This window comes from Bombina bombina, chromosome 2 (assembly GCF_027579735.1).
Source record: "Bombina bombina isolate aBomBom1 chromosome 2, aBomBom1.pri, whole genome shotgun sequence".
Classification (NCBI taxonomy): domain Eukaryota; kingdom Metazoa; phylum Chordata; class Amphibia; order Anura; family Bombinatoridae; genus Bombina; species Bombina bombina.
Genome location: NC_069500.1, coordinates 387511406 through 387531591, shown reverse-complemented (window position 1 = coordinate 387531591; position 20186 = coordinate 387511406). Strand labels below are relative to the sequence as shown.

Genomic DNA, 20186 nt, shown 5'->3' with positions numbered 1-20186 from the left:
TACAATGTAATTATTAATTATATTGTAGCTATCTTAGGGTTTATTTTATAGGTAAGTATTTAGATTTAAATAGGAATATTTTAGTTTATAATATGAATTAGATTAATTTAATAAGAAATTAGTTAGGGGTGTTAGGGTTAGATAGAGTTAATATAGTTAATATAAATACTATAGTAACTATATTAACTATATTAACCCTAATATAATTAGGGTTAATATAGTTAATATATATAATATAATAAATATATTAACTATATTAACCCTAATATAATTAGGGTTAATATAGTTAATATAGCTGGCGGCGGTGTAGGGGGATTAGATTAGGGGTTAATGTATTTAATATAGCTGGCGGCGGTGTAGGGGGATTAGATTAGGGGTTAATACATTTATTATAGCTGGCGGCGGTGTAGAGGGATTTAGATTAGATGCAAAAGAGCTGTTTACTTTGTGACAAAGCCCCGCCAAAAGCACTTTTAAGGGCTGGTAAAAGAGCAGTTTTCTTTGGGGCATGCCCCGCAAAAAGCCCTTTTAAGGGCTGGCAAAAGAGCAGTTTACTTTGGGGTAATGCCACGCAAAAAGCCCTTTTCAGGGCTATTTGTAGGGTTAGACTTAGGTTTAGTGGTAGGGATAGTTTAGTATTTTAGAGGTTAAATAATTTAATATAGATGGCGGCGGGGTAGGGGGATTAAATTAGGGGTTAATAATTTTAAAATAGATGGCGGCGGTGTTAGGGGCTCACTTTAGGGGGTTATAGATTTAATATAGCTGGCGGCGGGGTACGGGAGCGGCGGTTTAGGGGTTAATAACTTTATTAGGTTGCGGCGGGCTACGGGAGCGGGAGCGGCGGTTTAGGGGTTAATAACTTTTTTTTTGTTAGGCTAGTGAGGGGGGATAGCGGATAGAGGGTTAGACGTGTCGGGCTATGTTTAGGAGGCGTGTTAGACAGTGCGGGTGATTTAGACTTTAGTCAGGTTTTGTAGGCGCCGGCAGTTTCTAACGTGGCGCAAGTCACTGGCGACTCCAAAAATCTGTACTTACGCAGATTTCTGGACATCGCTACTTTGTCAGACTTGCGCCACTTTAGCAACTGACGGCGCCGCATATTGGATAGCTTGAGTTGCGAGCTAAAACTGCGGGCGACGCGGGTTCCCTCGCTTGCGGCGCAAACTACGCAGTTTATCGGATCGCGCCCCTGATGTGCTTTAATTTCTCCTCTGAGAACTGCCTTTCCAGCTTCCCAGAAAATTTCGGCTTTATGTGCATAACTACTATTAGTTTTATAATACTCTTGCCATCTTCCAGTCAACCAATTTACAAAACGGATATTATTCATCATATATCTCGGGAACTGGAAAGTATTTATATTTTTATTCAATTTTGTATGGAATTTAAAACTAACCGTTATAATTGCATGATCAGAGAGCAAAAAATCCAGTATATTTGAATTTATGTCTAAAGAGATTAATTTATCTTCCAGTAAGAATAAATCTATCCTGGAGAAATATATCAAAACAATACAATAAGGGGGCGCTCTATAGAAAAAAGGATAAATGTGGTGATATTCTCTATTTAGTTAGGTATGCAATACCACACCACAAATAATTGGTACAAGTGTAGGTATACAAATAGATCAAACCCAAAATTCCAGAAGTGGTTATTCAAGGGAAGTCCCAAAAGAGAGTCCCAAATCTTGAGTCCACAGAAGATATAGTATATCCACAATGTTTGATTAATATGATCAGTATGGTACAGTCGAACAGCTGCTCTCCTCCTCACAGGATTAACCAGAACTGCAAAGAAATAGGAGAACAAGAGGGGCGCCTCATGTGTCTATCAGTATGCAAAACAAACAAAGATGAGAAAAGCCAAATGGATACTCACATTTGGCCCAAGTACACTTATGTACTGGTAGATGCGGGCCGGGAACTTGGGGTGTACCAGCTAACCCTCTGCAAACGTATGTAGATTGATGGCAGGGGGATCCTGCTATATTCAAGAAAGTGATGTATCTATGGCAGTAGTGCAGACTGCTCAAGAAGGTGGTAAACCAAAGCTTGAATAAAACAAGTTAGTTTATTAAAAACATTTCACAAGCAATGGTATAGAATGCAATGCGTTTCTCAGCCCCAGCATGCATGGGCTGTTTCATCAGGCATTTTTAATAAACGAACTTGTTTTATTCAAGCTTTGGTTTACCTCCTTCTTGAGCAGTCTGCACTACTGCCATAGATCCATCACTTTCTTGAATATAGCAGGATCCCCCTGCCATCAATCTACATACGTTTGGAGAGGGTTAGCTGGTACACCTCAAGTTACCGGGCCGCATCTACCAGTACATAAGTGTACTTGGGCCAAATGTGAGTATCCATTTGGCTTTTCTCATCTTTGTTTGTTTGGCATACTGATAGACACATGAGGCGCCCCTCTTATTCTCCTATTTCTATCCTGGAGAAATGTCTGTGTTTTTGATTCACAAGTATAACTACGTTGATCTGGGTGTTGTATACACCAAATATCTTTCATCTTAAGAGTTTTACAAAACTCCCTAAAAAATGTGGCTTCTCTAGAATATACAGATGAGCCTTTTAATCGGAACCTATAAATCTCTGGATGCAATGTCATGTAGAAATCTCCAGCAAATACAAGATTTTGGTTTAGATATGGGACTAGCTTCATTTTTAATTTATTCCAGAAATCAATGTCAAAGCTATTTGGTCCATATATATTGCAGAAAGACCATATTCTATTGTTTATCTCAACCTGTACAATCATAAATCGGCTTAAAGGGTCTAACTCCTGCTTCTTTATTTTATATATTAATTTTCTATTAAAAAGCATTGCTACTCCACACTTCCTTTTACTACATGGGGTGGCAATAACCTCTGCGAGCCAAGCAAATTTAAGTTTCTGAATTTCAGTATCCCTTTTAAATGTAATTCCTGTAAAAAAAATTACATCAGGATTTTGTGTTTTTAAATGTTTTAAAATATTTTTTCCGCTTGATCGGAGAGGTTATTCCCCCCACATTCCAAGATACCAATTTCAAATTTGTATTTGCCATTCTAATACTGCTCTAAAACATCTTTATGACATAGCTGCCCCCCTGGTTAGCAAAAGAGGGAGAGAGAGGGGCAGGGGAAGAGAGAAAAAAATAAAAAGTGGGAGGAAATCCACCAAATAAGATCTTATCATTCTATATTTCCTTACATCCAATAATATCAAGAAGTATAAAACCATTGCACAAACATTTTTTACAACCATGTCTACATATCCATAAACCATTTAAATAACTGTCCGGCTATATCTTTATTAGCCGTTCGGCTAATCCAATTGCCTTACTAGAAGTCTACATAACTTAACCTGAATAGCTAACCTTATATTGGGTGAGAAACTGTTTAGCCTCTGCTATTGTATTAAAAACTTTAGTTCCCTCACTACTATCTACTATTAATTGTGCCAGATACCTTAGACCAGCCTTATATCCTGCTTTAATGAGTGTGGTACAGAAAGGTGCCATCTCCCTCCTCTTAGATGCAGGTTCTGCGGAAAAATCCTGAAAGAGATGAATTCTACTAGAACCTGCCATTCATTTATTAGATTACCTGTACTGTCCCATTATATTTACTTTATCTTGAAAGTAAGAACCATTACTATACAAGGCCTTATACTACCATCTGGAAATTTCTTAATAATTTATGTTCTATGCACTCTTTCTACCAGTATCTTTTCTGTTTGGGTGTTTAGGCCTATCATTTGTGTCAGGGTTAGCGAGGCAAAGGTAATTAAATTCTCAAATTCACTACTTTCTGGTAAAGCTATTATTTTTATATTATTTTGTTGTGACCTGTCTTCCAGATCTTCAACTCTAACTTGCAGCGTTTTTAATTAATCTGTATAATTTTTATTATTCGTTTCCTGAGTACTGCAATAATCTTCAAGTTTTGATACTCTTGACTCTACCTCTGCTATTCTGTTTGAAAATTGTCTTACTTCTGACGTGAGGCCTGTAATTTCTTTCCTGACTGCCGCAAACTGTGGGAGTAGTAATTCCACTAACTGATTGTTAGTAACCTGTATCTCTGCACTATGCGTCAAAGAAGTTTGTAAATCTGCTGAACCATCTATATTGATATCTATGCCCATATTAGCTTTTTTATCTCTTTTCGCAGGCATGGCAGGAGATTTATTTTTAGAATTAGTGACAAATCTTTCCATTAGCTGTAATGTGCAAAACTATTTAAACCAAAAAAAAGCAAAATAAAATAAGAAAAATATGTGAAGAGAAAAACAAATGAAAAAAACAACAACCTGGTGAATAATATACAAAACCCCTATATATACTGTATATATATATATATATATATTTTTTTTTTACTGAAAATTATACTCTTTATTGGTCCAACCCCCCCTTTTTTTTAAGCCTAACCCGCAATTCTTATGAAAAGAATATTTTTGATTTATATACTGAAGTATATTGATAGTGTAATTAGGCCTGGCCGCCTGCCAGGAATACAAAAATGATACTCAAATTAAATAAATCTTCGCTCTGTATAAACACAATGGAGTTTTAACACAACTTTCTCTCTATCTTTTTTTTCCCCTTTCTTTTGACTTGTGAAAGTTACCAGTATAGCATACTATCTTGTTTTCCTCTTAACCTTTATTTAATAATTTTTAAAATAACTTTGGATGACTTATGTGCAAGTAACTGGTTCCACACAGAAAGAGTTACATACAGACTCCAGCTATCCTTTTTATACAGCAGTCTGCTTCTTTTCTCTGCACTGTTATAATCACAGTGCCTTCCAGAATCTCCTTCCCTTTATAATATCAAGCTTTTAAAGCCCAAACAGTACTAAAAATATTACACCCAAGCACTCTCATATGTCTTTTGCTCGTTTATACACAATATAGGCTCCATGCACCTGTAGATCCAAAGTAAAAGTATTTTATCCTCTTTCCCTTCCCCTCCTTCTTAGGTAAGGCTTAGGACAGACCAGCAACTTAAGAGATATTCTCCATCAGCAAGTTCACATTATCGACAAAGACCTTTCTTTCTGCGCCATTAAAAAATAGAATGTGAATACTTGCGATTCTTGTAGTGGCAAGCCCAGAACTTGATGCGTACTTAATGGCTTCTCTGCTCCGTTTTCTGCTTCTTACGGGTGCAGATCCAGTCAAGACACCTCCCAATTGTCACTGCAGCCGTTCCACCAGCAAATTCTCCTGGAGCTGTGCCTTTATTCGTTCTCTGCTTTCTGCCCATTCTGTTTTAGCCACGTCCACTCCTGAGCTGGAAGATAGGCACTGCCACCTAGTCTGCGCTGTATCCAATGGTCTATATCCCCTCTGCTGGAAACTTTCTCTTACGGCTGTGACCAAAGTGACTCAGTCTGTTACACTGTGGTTGGCTTCCATATACACCCGTCTGTGGTACTGTCTCAGGGCTGAGCAAGCTTTTCCCGGCCAACGAGACTTTATTGGTGTACCGGGTATGGATTTCTTTCAGCTCTCTCACTCGAGCCTGGAGTACACTCTGCCACCTCCCACTCCTCCCACCGGAAGCTGTAATGAGCAGTGATATACGGTCAGCAGACATGATATCAAAGAATAGATTGATGATCTTTCCTTCCAAACGAAGATTCTAATTGGTTCAGACTTTGACTCTATTATTAAGACAGTTACTGATGGGAAAGAAGCTATCCTCCCTCAAGACAAAAATCTATAGGGAAGAACAGAAAAGGTAATCAATTTTCTTCCTTTCGTTTCGCAGGAGATTCAAAGTCCAAGCTCAAGTCTGAGCCCTCCAAGCCGGCCTGGAAGCCTGATTCTTCATGGGCAAAGAACAAGCAGTCCAAGAAGTCTAACACCAATACTAAATCAGCATTAAGGTGCGGCCCACAGACCAGAATCTGTTCTGATGTATACTAAATAGAACTCCTTACCATTTGTACCACTGATAATAAAGATCTGTGTTTTTAAATATAGAACATATGGGATGTACTGTTTAGTGGTATACACTTTTGGAAGACATGCATGTTCCTAATTTATGGGGACATAGGGGTTAAAAAGTAAACTTTATTGGTTTAGTTAAAAACACACAATTAAAAACAAATAGTGGAAGCAAAAGTGAGCAGCACCAATAGTATCTGTACTTATGGGGTAATATGTGAGTGATACACTTCATAAGTGAGTAATGACCAAAATAGGTTCTCTGTGTCAATACTGCGAATGGGAGTCACCCTGAGAAATATCATGGAATGTATAGTTATCCAAACATGAGAAGATGTATTACTAACAGGCTAATGACTCACTACACAAGTGGAAAGTGATATTGTTGCTTATCTTTCCATAAGAGAATATATTGTAATATAGGTAACTCTGGAAGAAAAAACTCAATGTGAGATTGCTATATAATTGCAAGGGTTAACAAAGCCTTCTGATATATGCAAGACTGTGGAATTACTCACTCATAACAGATACACAACACACACAGAAAAAAGCCGTGCATTAAAGATATGATTCAGTGCTATGATATAGGTATCCAGCTATTATGTATAGAGTATCCAGCTTATAAAAAGCAACTGAATAATAAAGTTATTAAGTATCAGAAGTACTAGGGAAATACTTGCAATATGGATTTATATACTTTATTGTGCTTGTACTCTTATTAAGGGAGGTGTTGTAACTCAATAACTAAAGTTGCAGGCTCATAGTCAGTGTAGTGAAGTACAGAGAATAAGTACTAGTATTGTCACACTCACAATGTGAGCGCTAAATTCCAGTAAATCATGGCAAAAAAAATGATATTGTATACAATGTAACCCTCCGATATAATATAAGGTATAAATGGACGCCCATATAAGCAAGTAGGGTATTAAAATGTTCTGATGGAAACCACACAATTATGCGCTATGTATTGTAAAGGTATAGCAATTAAAAGGATGTGGGGTTAACATGAATCTGAATTATGCAGGGAACCCAGAGTTTCTAATTTGTGTCCGGTAAAAAAAACACGTGACACGCAACAACTCACATATACTAATAGTATTGGTCGCTGCAATTATGGTTTTCAAGAGACTGGTAGAACATTGGTTCCTAGGTATTGATTTGTTATAGTAGCTATGCCAAATATATCAACTTACTAATGAGTTAAGAGGGCATGGTAATGGGCATGGAATTACTTACATTCATAATTACCTCTAATTTTATAACTAGTAGATTTAATACAAGTAACTGAACTTCATTGTTTAGAGATCTGTGAAACAAATCACAAAGAAAAGGGCGCCTCCTAGTGCAGTATTGCGATGGTAATGACTAACAACAGTTCTTGTATTGATATAATACTCACAAGGATTACAGCACCAAGTGTGCAAAATGAAACAAGCTGGGGACTCACAGTGGCCCAGCGACACTGATCCGATGACCGGATATCCAGGATACAGAAACTCCAGGTGGTGGGGGAAGCAAACCAGGCTCTGGCTTCCGTTAGGTGTAACAAATATTTATTAAAAGTCATATAAAAACATTGGGCATTATGTTCACCCAAAAATATAAAAACAATGGTGATAATAGAATTGCAACGCGTTTCTCAGCTTATCTAGCTGTTTCCTCAGAGATGCCAGAGATTCAGTTTTTACAGGGTGGCCTTAACAAGGGTTTGTCCCCTAGTTCCCTTAAAGGTCAAATTTCTGCTTTATCTGTTCTTTTTCATAGGAAGTTGGCTAAACTTCATGATGTTCAGACTTTTTTTCAAGCATTAGTTTGAATTAGGCCAGTTGTAAAACCTTTTCTCCCCGCTGGTCCGTATTTCAAGGTCCTCCTTATGAACCAAAGCATTCCATTGATATAAAGATGTTATCTTGGAAAGTACTTCTCCTATTAGCAATCTCTTTAGCAAGGAGAGTTTCTGAGTTGTCAGCCTTGTCCTGCAATTCTTTATTTTTAATTATTCACTAGGGAAAAACATAAATTATGCTTACCTGATAATTTTATTTCCATCGTGGGGAGGAGAGTCCACGGCTTCATTCATTACTAGTCGGAATTAAGAACCTGGCCACAAGGAGGAGGCAAATACACCCCAGCCAAAGGCTTAAATACCTCCCCCACTCCCCTCATCCCCCAGTCATTCTGCCGAGGGAACAAGGAACAGTAGGAGAAATATTAGGGTATAAATAGTGCCAGAAGAGAATATTAAATTTAGGTCCGCCTATCAGAGATACGGGCGGGGCCGTGGACTCTCCTCCCCTCGATGGAAATAAAATGATCAGATAAACATAATTTATGTTTTCCATCTAAAGGGGAGGAGAGTCCACGGCTTAATTCATTACTAGTGGGAACATATACCCAAGCTCTAGAGGACACTGAATGAAACCGGGAGGGTAAAAGGCGGACCCTTAATCTGAGGGCACCACAGCCTGTAGAACCTTTCTCCCAAAAACCGCTTTTGCAGAAGCAAACACGTCAAATTTGTAAAACTTAGTGAAGGTATGCAAGGAGGACCAGCTAGTTGCCTTGCAAATCTGCTCCATAGAAGCCTCATTCTTGAAGGCCCAAGATGAAGCTACGGCTCTAGTGGAATGAGCCATAATCCTCTGAGGAGGCTTATGTCCCGCTGTCTCATAGGCCAGGCGGATCAGGCTCCTCAGCCAAAAAGAAGGCCTCTGACCCCTGCGCTTCCCTGAATACACAACAAAAAGAGAGTTAGATTGTCTGAAATCCTTTCTGGCCTGAAGATAAAATTTCAAGGCACGAACCACGTCTAGATTATGAAGAAACCTCTCCTTAGGAGAAGAATGATTAGGACATAAAGAAGAAACGACTATCTCCTGATTGATGTTGCTGTTAGACACCACCTTGGGGAGAAACCCCACACCAGTGAGAAGAACAGCCTTATCCGCATGAAACACCAAATAAGGGGGCTCAGATAGCAAGGCCGCCAGCTCAGAAACTCTGCGTGCCGATGTGATGGCCAACAGAAAGAGAACCTTCCATGATATAATCTTTATGTGAAGAGAATGCATAGGTTCAAACAGAACCTTCTGCAAGACCTTAAGTACCAAGTTTAAGCTCCAAGGGGGAGCAGACTGCTTAAAGACAGGCCTGATTCGAGATAGAGCCTGAACAAAGTATTGTATGTCAGGGAGATCAGCGAGTCTCCTGTGTAACAGAACAGATAAAGCCGAAATTTGCCCCTTTAGGAAACTAGCGGCGAGACCCTTCTCCAATCCTTCTTGAAGAAAGGACAAAATCCTGGATACCCTTACCTTGTGCCAAGAGTAATCATGAGTCTCACACCAGGACAAGTAAGTCCTCCACACCTTATGATAGATGCGGCGAGTGACCGGCTTTCTTGTCTGAACTAGAGTGTCAATCACATTCTCGGCAAACCCCTCTTTGCCAAGACTAAGAGTTCAATCTCCATGCAGTCAGCCTCAGAGAATCGAGATTTTGATGTTGAAAAGGACCCTGTTCCAGCAGATCCCTGTGACAGGGTAACCTCCATGGCGGAGAGGATGACATCCCCACCAGATCCGCAAACCATGTCCTCCTTGGCCACGAAGGAGCAATCAGAATGGAGGACGCTCTCTCCTGCTTTATACAAGCCGCTATATGTATACTAGACCGAACCCCCAAGGCATCGCCAATGCATCTATGAGCTCCGCCTGGGGGTCCCTTGACTTTGATCTGTATCAGGGGGAAGCTTGCAGTTCAATCTGGACTCCATGAGATCGACCTCCGGTGTCCCCCATCTGCGACAGATCTCCGCAAACACCTCGGGGTGAAGAGACCATTCCCCCGGGTGAAAAGTCTGCCTGCTGAGAAAATCCGCCTCCCAGTTGTCCACACCCGGGATGTGGATCGCAAAGAGGAAACAGTTGTGGGCCTCTGCCCACTCCAGGATCTGAGACACCTCCCTCATTGCTAGGGAGCTCCTCATGCCCCCTGGTGGTTGATTTAAGCAACCAAGGTAATATTGTTTGTCTGGAACCTGATAAAGCTCAAGTCCCCCAGACGAGGCCACGCCTTCAGAGCATTGTAGATTGCTCGAAGCTCCAGAATATTTATTGGAAGAAGAGCCTCTAAGCGAGACCAATTCCCCTGTGCCATCCTGGCACCCCAAACAGCTCCCCATCCCGCCAGACTCGCGTCCGTGGTAACAATCTCCCAGGACGGTCTCAGGAAGGATGTCCCCATGGACAGGTGATCCGGGCGGAACCACCAGGAAAGGGAAAGCCGAGTCCGCTCATCCATGTATATCGGCTGCGACAGATCGGAATAATTGCCGTTCCACTGTCTCAACATGCCCAATTGAAGAGGTCTGAAATGAAACCTGGCGAATGGAATGATGTCCATGCTGGAGACCATAAGCCCAATTATCTCCATGCACTGAGCTACAGATGGTCTCACTGTAGACTGGAGGGCAAGACAGGTAGACACCATCTTTGTGCGTCGCTTGTCCGTGAGAAAGATCTTCATGGACATGGAGTCTATGATTGTGCCCAAGAACTCCACTCTGGTACTGGGAACCAGAGAACTCTTCTCGAGATTGATCTTCCAACCGTGAGATTGAAAAAACTGCAGCAGGACCCTGGTGTGGGCTTCTGCCAGATGGGATGACGAACCACGAACTGGAAATGCTGATCCAGAAAGGCAAATCTGAGGAACCTGAAATGGTCCCTGTGAATCGAAACATGAAGGTAGGGATCCTTCAAGTCTATAGAGGTCATTAGCTGCCCCTCTTGAACTAGGGGCAGAATGGATCTGATCGTTTCCATTTTGAAAGATGGAACGGACAGGAACTTGTTTAAACATTTGAGGTCCAGAATCGGGCGGAACGTGCCCTCCTTCTTTGGGACCACAAACAAATTGGAGTAATACCCTAGACCCCTTTCTGCCTGGGGTACTGGTACAATAACCCCTAGAGCGGAGTGATCCCGCACACAACCCAGAAAGGCCTCTCTTTTTTCCGGCCTTGAATACAAGTTAGAAGGAATCTGCCCCTGGGCGGAGAGGACTTGAACCCTATCCTGTAGCCCTTGTCGACCACCTCCAGAACCCACAGGTCCTGAACATCCTGCAACCAGGCGTCTAAGAACAGAGACAATCTGCCCCCCACTCGGTCCGCAGACCAGTCGGGGCCGCCCCTTCATGCGGACTTAGTTTCGGTGGGCTTCTTGTGCTGCTTAGACTTGTTCCAAGCTTAAGCAGGCCTACAGGCACCCTTGGATTGGTCCGCTTTCGCGGTGGGTTGAGCACGTTGTGTCCCCGCGAAAGGGACAAAAATTAGCACTCTAAGACTTCGCCTTCTTATCCTGGGAAAGGAAGGCATCCTTGCCTCCAGTAACCGTGGATATGATAGAGTCCAGACCTGGACCGGACAGGATCTTGCCCTTGAAAGGCAAAGACAACAGTCTCGTCTTAGAGGTCATGTCCGCCGACCAAGAATTTAGCCACAGAGCTCTGCGAGCTAGAACTGAAAAACCTGACACCTTGGCATTCAGGCGCATAATCTGATGAAAATAAAATGAGATAATTGGCCACCTTTAGGGCCTTAATCTATTCCTGCACCTCTTTGAAAGAGGGTTCACCCTCAATCATATCAAATAAGGCATTGCACCAATATGACGCAGCTCCAGCAACCGCCGGCTACCGCTGCTGCCGGTTGAAAAACAAACCCTGTGTGTTGGAACATCTTTTGCAACATGTTCTCCAACTTCTTATCCAAAGGCTCCTTGAACGAAGAACTATCCTCTAAAGGAATCGTTGTGCGCTTAGCGATCATGGAGATGGCCCCATCCATCCTTGGTCCCCCACAACTCTAGCTGGGCCTCCGGAACAGGGAATAGATGTTTAAATTGAGAAGAAGGGGAAAACGAAGAACCTAATCACTCCCACTCATTCTTAATAATGTTCGCCATCTTGACAGGAACCAGGAAGGTCTGGGGAACCACCCTGCCCTCGTAAATCTTATCCAACTTAGGAATGGAGGGCTCCTCTGGTAGTTTGGGTTCCATAACCTCTAAGGTAGCCAGCACTTGCTTGAACAAAAAAACGCAAGTTCTCCATTTTAAACCGAAAACCGGGTTCCTCCTCTGCCGGAGGTTTAAATGACACGGACTCCGACCCTGAAAGGGCCTCTTCCGACATGTCGGATTGGGCCTCGTCATCATACCACCCCTCTGGGGCATCCGACAGACACAACTCCTGGGTCGGGCCGCTATGAAAAGCTCTACGTTTGCGCTTAGCAGAACACGGGAAAGCATGGATCACCTTAGTGACTGCTGTTTCAAGCTGGTCCGCAAAGTCCCCCCAAAGGGGAAACAGTCGCACCCTGGGGCACTGCATGTGGTATAGAGGACGCTAATGGGGAACGCACCTTACGGGACGGTGACCCCTCAGAGGTGGACGGCTCAGTAGTGCTAGACATTCTCTTATGTTTGGAAGTCGTAGCCTTCTCAAGGCATGTGGAACACAGTTGTGCAGGCTGGTCTACCAAGAACTCACAATAAACACAGGTATAAGACTTAGATAAAGAGGGAGTACCCTCTAACGCATCAAAATCCTCCATAGCTTTTAGAAAACATACTAGAACAGGCACCTTTATAAACACCAATGGCCGGGGCACTCACCACCTCCTACGACAACCCGTACTCAGAAACCGCTTTGTCTCCTCAGTCGCAGATCAGACCGGAAGTGAAGAAGCCCCACCCGGTCACAAGGATGACTACGCAGGACTGCCCCTGCAGATGAGAAAGCACACACAAAAAAAGAAAAGCCCGTGCAAAACTCCTGGAAGAGAACCTGTTAGTTCCACAAAAATGCCAGAGCCGCGTCCTTGCACATAACGCAGCAATCACATAATAAACTTATCATGTACATACCCCCCTGCTCAATAATACTCTCATAGGAATATTACCCCTTGATTCTATAAAGATAAAGGTGCGACACTGTGGCCCTGCTTCTGTTATCATTATGTGAAGACGAACGATCTTACCAGAATCTACGCCATGGAACAGGAACACGGCCCTTCAAGTGTGACAAGTAGTAGCTGCACTCTTGACATGGACTTGAGAGAAGAAAGCAATCAGCAAAACTCGTCAATGTTGATTGCTAAAGGAGCTGTTAATATGAGTCGGGATGGTGTCGCAAAGGGAAGCTCCCTCTGCATCTCCGGACTCTAACGTTCACCCAGGCCCTCAAGTTGAGAAGCTTCAAGGGCTAATTAAACTCCTGTCCCATAGCGAAGGGTAGAACCCCTCATAAGAGACCTCCGATATTCCGGCACCTCTCTGCCACCTCCTGTGACGAAAGTCAAAGAATGACTGGGGGATGAGGGAGGTATTTAAGCCTTTGGCTGGGGTGCCTTTGCCTCCTCCTGGTGGCCAGGTTCTTAATTCACACTAGTAATGAATAAAGCCGTGGACTCTCCTCCCCTTTAGATGGGAAATATGTACTTTATTCTAAATATGATTTCCTTCCTAAGGTAGTTTCTATGTAAAATATCAATCAAGAAATGGTTGTTTCTTTGTTGTGTCCAGATCCTGCTAACTCTAAGCAGCAACTTTTACATAATCTTGATGTAGTAAGGGTTTTAAAGTTCTATCTCCAAGAACTAAAGATTTTAAACTTCTAGTTTGTTAGTTCACTACTCTGGGACTTTTAAAGGACAAAAAGCTACTAATGTAGTGTTGACTTAATGGCTTAAACAAGTGATTCACAAGGCTTACTTGGTGGAGGGAAAGTCGCCTCCTAAGTGTATCAAAGCTCATTCTACAAGTGCAGTTACTACATTGTGGATTTTTAAAAATGATGCATCTTTGGAGCAGATTTGCAGAGCTGCAGCATGGTCTTCACTGCATACTTTTCCCAAATTGTATTGCTTTGAGGTTTTTGCTTCTTTGCAAGCAGCTTTTGTCAGGAAAGTTCTTTAGGAATAGGAACTGCCAGAAAAATATAAATTATGTTTTCTTTCATATAGGTGGTGAGAGTCCACGATCCTTTACTCTTGCGACCAATTATAGAGGGTTTATGAAAAATTCTCCACGAGTTGAAAAAAAGAATCATAAATCATAACCCATATACATCCCATTGACAAGCACTCTACTCTGAAGAATGAAATACAAATCTCCATTCTTTAATTACCTCCAGCAGAGTCAAAGGGAATTTGTGAGGTGGGAGGGATTTTATAGAGCTCTTGGGGTTTGGGAATATTTGCCTCTTCCTAGTAGACATGTGCATGGCGAAAAAATTTGGTTCGGTTCGGATCGATTCGGATTTTTTTGAATTTCGGTTCGGATCGATTCGAATTTGGAAAAATTTGAATCAATTCGGTTCGGATTTGTTTCGGATTCATTCGGATTCGAATAAATTCGGTTCGGTTTTGTTTCGGATTCATTCGGATTCGAATAAATTCGTCTGGATTCGGTTCGGAAATTCGGAATTTCGGTAAGTATTAGGTGGGATTAGACTAGTATTATGTACTAAATTCGGCTGGATTCGGTTCGGAATTTCGGTAAGTATTAGGTGGGATTAGACTTATACTGTACAATACTAGTGTAATCCATGGCCATCCGAATTTACCGAAGTAATTCGGATTTATTTGGTAATTCAGCAGTATTTTAATTCGGAAATTCGATTCGAATCGCCGAATTTTCAAATCGATCCGAAACGAATCGCACATATCTACTTCCTAGTGGTAGAGAAGAGTAATTCCCAAGAGTAAAGGATTGTGGACTCTCACCACCCATATGAAAGAAACAAAATTTATGCTTACCTGAAAAATTATTTCCTTTCGGAATGATGGTCCAAATTTGTGGGCGACAGTTCTAATGACACCTCTACAAACCCTGCTTTGTCTTTGCTACCTTTGTTTCCCCTTCTCTACTCAGATATAAGTTAAACTATTAAGGCTGTGACACAATGCATGCAGAGCGGCGCACAGCATGTAGATGCAGCTGTGCGCGCTCAGTGTGTCCTGCCTTTTCATCTCTGAGCACTCTGCTGCATCAGGTCACGTAGCTGAGCGCTCAGAGATAAAATATCTGAACTTCAGCAGCGATGTGAAGCAGCTGCTTCGCCTCGCACCGCATTGCTTGCAGTGTGTCACAGCCTTTAGAAAGATGGGAGAAGGAAGGGATTTTAAGCTCTTGTATGGATTCTTGACCTCCTCCTAGTGGCGGGAAATATATCCCATATGGTCTGGAGGACTGTAGATTATCATTCTGTATGAAAATAATTTATCAGTTAAGCATGAATTTTGATTTTAAGTAAAAAATAATCTATCTATATATAGGTTGATATACAGCATGGTACTTCCTTTAAGTGTTACAATGTCAATAGTAAATAAGAGTAAGACACTCCATGTTCCGCTCAATTTCCCAGTGTGTCATGAAGTTTTAGTAACATCTATATGAAAGATGGAACTTAAATTTCCAATGAGCCATTGATGCTCACATTACAACAGAATTTATGTGTTGTGAAACTTTATTGTGATGTTTATTATAAGGTTAGCGGTTTGTGTACTGAGAGATGAAGTTGGTACTTAGTTGTGCTGGTGGTCTGTGGTAAGCAATTTGTTATGTGATGGTTAGCTAAATGTGCCTTAGGCATGCTTTGAGGCAGCTGGTGATCAGGGAGACCCCTGTTTTACTGTGGATTAACAGAGACAACATGGGTCTCACACCACATAAAAAAGGAAAACAATATGGGTGGTGAGATATTAATCTAGCTAGCTCAAAGGATTTCTGTAAAAAAGGTGAAAGTCATATTATATAGCTGATTTTTCTTTTGTTATCCATGGAGAAATACTGATTGTCTCATATTAATTTCCCAACACCAATCTAAAATAGGCTTATCATATAACATTTGAGGCTTGGTCTGCACAAATTAGATGCATCAAGTTAATGGGGAGATTAATCTGTCTCCACAATTCTCATATATATTTAGGACATTTTTAAGGTTGAATTTTACAAAGACCAGGGACTTTTTATATTGTCTGACATATGGGTTTGGGAAGAGGATTCTTATCCTTACACTAATTTAGCGGATGGATTTGGGAAGCCCTGCTAGGGTTTGAAAATAATAAAAGACAATACCTGACTCAGGTTGACAGGAAAACTTGAAAAGTGATGCTGTTGGAGGCATTTTTTTTTCTCCAATTTTCATGAAGTTGCGAAATTCAATCACCCAACAGTTGGAAGAGAAGACCATGTTCTTTCAAGAATAATGAGGAAAAAAAAGCGTGCATCTGATTTCAAGAAAAAAAAAAATGTCTACAAGAAATGACATTTAAATAATAAAAAAAAATCTCCATTATTTTAAGGATAGATTTGAAATGTGTGTAAATAATGTAGCTTTTTATATTTGTATTAATGATAAGTTTAAATAAAAATTGTAGGTGTTTTATATTACTAAATCGTATTGTAATAATAATGAACATTTGTAGAGTTAATTTATAGTGTCATCTCTGCAATATTTTCTGTTTTGTCCTTGCTCATCTACATGGAAACAGAAGAAGAGTGTTCATTTCACACCTTAATGAGGCAGGGTAGCCTTGACGTAAGTGAGCAACTGAAGATACCCTCTGTCTGAAAGCTGAAACCTAACCAGTCCCTAGTTTCTTTCACTAATTGGATGTTAGACTAGATTTCTTTGAGATGTATGTTTATATGCAAATGCACATAATGATGCATTAATAGTACACAGCCTGTATAATGCAGCTATTCTAAACAGCACTAAAAGATCATTTGCATAACTGACTGATATATAATAATGATATGCAATATGTTCTGTCTGCCACAAACACACCAGTCTTTAGAATAACAATTGATAAAAATTGCCATCTGCTCACGGACGGACAGATAAATGTAAAGCTGTTAAAATGCATCTATTAATGCAACACAATGTACAGATTTAAAACATACAACTCTAGCTTAGACTATTTTACAAATAAAGGTATCTTCAGGTGTGTACAACTGGTTTGTTTTTCTTTTTAGATTGTGACCTTGATTTTGAATCAGCAGTAGCTTAAAGCCCATATAACCACTGGTGATATCTGCTAATAGTAATCTATAGGTATCATAGGGTTGCCATCTTGCCAATATTTTACCATCACAGTCTGTTATTTGTAAAATTCTGATCAATAAAGAATAAATATAAAAATAAAGGCCTTGTTATGGCAACACTTTCTATTTTAAAATTATTATTCATTTTATAATAATCATATCAGCTTTAACTTCTGAGTTAAAGGGAGATGTAAGTCAAAAATAACCAATTAATATTCAGATAGGGCATGGCATTTTAAGCAATTTTCACTAAATTATAGTGCTCACGACACATGCATATTCCTTAGTCTACCTAGGTATGCTTTTCAACAAAGGATACCAAGAGAATAAAGTAAATTTGATTACAGTTGTATAGTGTAGAGTTATTTAAAATGACATACTCTGTCTGAATAATGAAGGCTTAAAGGAACAGTCTACTCCAGGATTGTTATTGTTTAAAAAGATAGATAATCCCTTCATTATCCATTCCCTAGTTTTGCATAAGTAACACGTTTATATTCATATACTTTTTATCTTTGGGATTACCTTGTATCTAAGCCTTTGCAGACTGCCCCCTTATTTCAGTTCTTTTGACAGACTTGCATTTTAGCCAATCAGTGCCCTCTCATACAAAACTCCACGGGCATGAGCACAATGTTATCTATATGGCAGACATGAACTAGTGCTGTCAAGCTGTGAAAAACTGTCAAAAGCATTCAGATAAGAGGTGGGCTTTAAGGTCTTAGAAATTAGCATTTGAGCCTACCTAGGTTTAGCTTTAAACAAATACAAAGAGAACAAAGCAAATTTGATGATAAAAGTAAATTGGAAAGTTGTTTAAAATTGCATGCCCTATCTGAATTATAAGAGTTTAATTTTGACTAGAATGTCTATATATTTTTGACTTTCATGTTCCTTTAATCTATATAATTATTTATACTAATTGTATGACCTTTATTTTTTCCAAGAAAGGTGGCATTCCTAAGGTACCAAACGGCCATTAAATAAGTTACAATGTGCTGCACAATTTGGTGCATTTTAGTCATAGTGGTAAAATATAGTATTCTGTGGATTTGATAAAGTGCTTTAACCTTAAGCTGATTCTGATTAAGGCTCATTTTAGCATCCCTTTAGCTGTGTGATACTCAAGTTATTGTTTTCAAAATGTAAACTGAAATTAAATAGCTCACACAAATCTAGATGGAAAGCAGTTCTAAGTTTTTGTGTGTTTGTAAAATCTACTTAAACTATAAAAAAATAATACAATTCAGGTATAACTTGAACATTAGCTTGATTGATTGTGGACATCTGCTACCAGTGTTTGCTATTCATATTTTCACTAAGTTGGTTTGGAAGAAGTTGATAGTAGTTAGATTTTTCTGAATGTTTTGGTTCTCTGTATTGTAATTATTTGTCTCCTTTAGGTTCCACCTGAGAATACGGGAACTCCAAGGAGAGCACCTTCGCCAACAGTCCATCTGCATTCTGTTTCACCTCCATCATCCATGGGTTCCGGCAGCCCTATGAGAGGCAGAGAACGTTCCTCAAAAAAGAAAAAAGGTTTACTATCTAAAGGGAAGAAATTGCTGAAAAAGCTTGGAGCAGTAAAATGATTTCACCCTGAAGAAGTAGCAAAACTCTGTTTTTATGTTTGTTACTGTAGGACAGGATACCCCAACTTTAAGCCTTCAAGACCACAATTATTGAGCAGGTGATTATATCACTTGGTACATTAACAGACATCCCCAAACCATGGCCTGTTAATGGGTCCTGAGGACTGGAGTTGGGAGATTCTTCTCTAAGGGTTTTTGTGATACATGTAAGGAGCAGTAGTTTCTTGCTGTTTAAAAAAAAATAGATTCAAAACTGTTACAGGTCCACACCAGTAATGGCTGTAGACAGTTAAAAAAAACAACTCAATCAAGACTTATTTCTGTTACGTCTCTAGCCTGGTCTTTAATGTACTATCGTGTACAGCCTTGGTGTTTTGCCTTACCGATGCACAATCATTTGTATTGTCTATTTGTATGTTGTGTGCATTCAGGCTCACTCTCCCTATGTGTGAATTAAGATGTCAGTGATTAATTCGAAGAACAGTCCAGTTATCCAACCACAATACAGAATTACAAATGACACTTTCTATATATTTGCCAATACAATAGTAAAAGTGTAAAAGATTAAGTCACTGCAAGTGATTTATAATACAGAAAAGTACACACAATTACCAGAAAAAAATGATTTAGAATTTTAGATTGGCATTATCAAACAAGCAGTTACTACTAATAGCCAGTTTTGTAAAAAGTCCATTTGTAAGTTGTTTTTACAATTTTTACATAATTTTCAGACTGCCTTTTTTCTAAAAGCGTAAAGTTTACATATCATCAATTTAAGCTTTTCCCCATTGTGTCTTCAAAGTGTACATAAATTGTAAAATACAATTGTGCTAGCAATTATGAAATGTAAAAATCAATGGCCTAAATGTGATTGTTTTGTGTGGGCGTGTGCATGTGTACATTTGGTGTGTAAAATATTTTGTATAAATAAAATTTGATATTTTGTACAAGGTGTGACTTTTACTATCCAGATAATGAAATAAAACACTATTAAGCGGAAAGCACCTATTGGTTCTTTTCCCTGGTAAGAGTTTGGAACAGAAGTTAGCAAAATAAACGCTTACTGGAGAGCATACAGAGGTACATTTAGAAGTGTGCATATATCTTGAGCACTATATGGTTGCAGTGTATATAATAATGTTCGTAGCAATGCTATACATAAAGTTCTGAAGACACATGCTACTAAGCCTACCTCAGTATTCTGTTATGGAAAGGTTCTAAGTTTCAATCTAAGGCCTAGATTTAGAGTTCGGCGGTAGCCGTCAAAACCAGCGTTAGAGGCTCCTAACGCTGGTTTTGGCCGCCCGCTGGTATTTGGAGTCAGTGATTAAAGGGTCTAACGCTCACTTTTCAGCCGCGACTTTTCCATACCGCAGATCCCCCTACGCCATTTGCGTAGCCTATCTTTTCAATGGGATCTTCCTAACGCCGGTATTTAGAGTCGTTTCTGCAGTGAGCGTTAGAGCTCTAACGACAAGATTCCAGCCGCCTGAAAATAGCAGGAGTTAAGAGCTTTCTGGCTAACGCC

At 40.1% G+C, this 20186-nt stretch overlaps 1 protein-coding gene across 2 annotated transcripts in view; it reads left to right on the top strand.

Moving 5' to 3' along the window:
* Positions 1–19608, top strand: part of RIMBP2 (RIMS binding protein 2) — a 1089352-nt gene extending 1069744 nt beyond the window's left edge. For both annotated transcript variants that reach the window (XM_053701856.1, XM_053701857.1), the window contains exon 30: positions 18470–19608. In XM_053701856.1, coding sequence (XP_053557831.1) covers positions 18470–18658 — 189 coding nt within the window. In that variant the 3' untranslated portion in view covers positions 18659–19608. The remainder of the gene's footprint in view (positions 1–18469) is intronic.
* The last annotated feature ends 578 nt before the right edge of the window (positions 19609–20186 follow it).